We start from the raw sequence: 2,443 nt of genomic DNA, 5'->3' as shown, positions 1-2,443 counted from the left end.
ACACACACACACGCACGCACGCACACACGCACACACACACACACACACACACACACACACACGCACGCTGCCGCCCGCCCGGCCCCCCATCGTCAAGACCACCACCAATCACCACCATCATCCCCCTTCCGCCCCCAGGACCCCTGACCTCCCGCTCTGTCGCCCACGCCGCCACCTGCCCCACCGACAACATCTTCGACCTGCTGTCAGACGCGGCCGCGCGCGCCCGCTGCCCCCTCGACCTCGTCGCCGCCCACGGCGCGGGCGCGGCGCCGGTGCTGGTGGAGCCGCGGCGGGCGGCGCACATCGAGGGGTTCATGTTCGACGCCGCTGAGCACCTGGCCGGCGCTGCAGGTGGGTGGGTGGGAGTTGAGTGGGTTGAGCAGGGTAGTGGGGTTGAGTAAGAAGTGGCAGAAAGACAGGGTGCAGCAGCTGCCGCGCGGCTGCAAACTTAATTCTTGTTGAGCCGACGGCGGGCTCGCTGCTGCCAGGCGGCACGCGCCTGGCTGGCGGGGATGTGCAGCGGGGGCCGAGGCCGCCCCGCCGGAGCGGCTGCGTTCAGTTGGATACTGCCGACCGCCCGCCGTTTGCTGCTGGCGCGCGGCCGTGCAGGCAGCAAGCGGCTCATCGTTGTGTCGCATCTGCCCAGCACCCCGGGGGACGTTGCACTCTTCCTGGCGCCGCCCGGTGAGAAGGGGCTGCGGGGTCGCGCACGGCGTGGGCGCGCGCCCTGCTGCAGCCGTGCAGAGAAGGGACGCCCGTTCTGAGGCTGCCTGTCTGTGAGTGTTTGGAGAATGCTTTGCTTTTGCAGGAACAATTGGGTCAGCAGCGGCCGCACAAGGCGTGGCGAGTTTGAAAACGTGCGACAATGCCCGGCTGCCAAACCCTCCCAGGCGCGGCCCCCGACTGGGAGGCGCCCGAGGAGGACGTGGCCACACTGAGCGCGGGCGGCGCGGCCGCGCGGCAGCTGGCGCGGGCGCGGCTCGCGCGGCTGGCGCGGCTCTGCGGCGTCAGCAGCATGGAGGGCATCGCCGTGTGGTGGCTGCTGCTGGGTGGGTGGGGCAAGGCGGGACGGGTGTGTGTGTCGGCGGCGTGCTCAGATATATATCCTTGCAGAGGGGTTGCGCGCCTGAGGGCCAACACCTGTGTCAACCTGGCTTTTGGCGGATCACTGGGGCCCCAAGAAGGCTGACCTGGCAGCGCTACCCTTGCCTCAACTGGAAAGCTGCTGCTGCCGCTGCTGCCGCTGCTGCCGCTGCTGCCGCTGCCCCTGCTGCTGCCATTGCCGATGCTGCTGCTGTTGTTGCTGCTGTTGTTGCTGCTGGTCCCCCTGCTGCTGCTTGCCCAGCTAATGGATGCTTCTTGCCCCCACATGAACAAGTTTTCTCAGCCATTGCACCACCACCACCACCACCACCCCTATTACCAACCCCACCACCAGGCGGCCCGCCCGGCAGCGACAGCCCCGCGGGCCAGGCGCTGTGGCTTGAGCTGCTGCGCCTGCTCAGGTGCGGCGCGCGCCCAACCTCGGAGTGACGACTGGCAGGGGCCTGCTGCCTGCTGCCTTGGAGGACAAGCGTGCCTCGCGGTGTGCGGGATGCACGTCTCCGGGCGCAGGGTCTGCGGCCCACTGGCAGATAAGTGCTGGTGCGAGGCCCTGCCAGCTGCCTGCGGCCTCACCTCACACTTGACGGGCCCCTCTCCCCACCAAACATTTCCGCAGCCTCAAGTGCCCCGAGCCCAGCACCATCGTAACCTCGGACCTCGAAAACGGCACCAGCGGCCTCGGCTGGGCGATTGACAACCTCGGGGCTGCGCTGGATGGCGATGCGGAGGCAGCAGCAGGTCTCCGTCTGACGCAGCAGCTGCGGGAGCTGAGCGGAAGCTGGCCGAGCAAGCGGTCGGTGGCTCAGGCGCTGTCCGTCATGCGCGCCGACGCACGGCGGCGCGAGGCGGCGGCGAGGGAGGAGCGGGCGCGGCGGCAGCAGCAGCGGCTGGCGCAGCAGCAGCAGCAGCAGCAGCAGCAGCAGCAGCAGCAGCAGCAGCAGCAGCAGCAGCGAAAGGACCAGATGGGAGGCGAGGAGGGGAGAGACGCGACCGGGCGAGACCAAGAGAGGGCTGCTGCTGCCTCTGCTGCCGCGGCTGCGGCCCATGTAGCTCATTCGCAACGGCACATTGCTGCGGGCGCCGGCGTTGAGCCGCAGCACAGGCGCAAGCCGGCGAGCGATGAAGGCGCCGCTAGCGGGAACGGCGGCCTCCAGCGCGCCGCCTCGGGCGCACCAGTGTCTGGCGCTGCCGCTGGCGGCGCTGGGGGCAGCGGGTTGCTGAGCATGAGGGGGCGCCGCATGGCGCAGCACGCGAGCGCCCAGCCCGGCGGCGCCTCGCTCGCGCCGCTCGCGGGCGCGCCCAAGCGGCGGCCGCCGGCGGCCCCGCTGGGCGGCGG

The 2,443-nt window shown here is 70.4% G+C and overlaps 1 protein-coding gene across 1 annotated transcript in view; it reads left to right on the top strand.

The window, feature by feature from the left end:
• The window catches only part of MNEG_3951 (hypothetical protein), a gene marked incomplete at both ends in the record, with an annotated part of 2,194 nt that extends 686 nt beyond the window's left edge, over positions 1-1,508 (top strand). The window contains 4 exons of the mRNA XM_014047569.1: positions 139-354; positions 613-687; positions 894-1,052; positions 1,442-1,508. Coding sequence (XP_013903023.1) covers positions 139-354; positions 613-687; positions 894-1,052; positions 1,442-1,508 — 517 coding nt within the window. The remainder of the gene's footprint in view (positions 1-138; positions 355-612; positions 688-893; positions 1,053-1,441) is intronic.
• Positions 1,509-2,443: the final 935 nt, after the last annotated feature.

The sequence above is a fragment of the Monoraphidium neglectum genome (genome assembly GCF_000611645.1).
Source record: "Monoraphidium neglectum strain SAG 48.87 unplaced genomic scaffold scaffold00524, whole genome shotgun sequence".
NCBI lineage: Eukaryota > Viridiplantae > Chlorophyta > Chlorophyceae > Sphaeropleales > Selenastraceae > Monoraphidium > Monoraphidium neglectum.
This window is presented reverse-complemented; position numbering and strand designations above follow the sequence as displayed.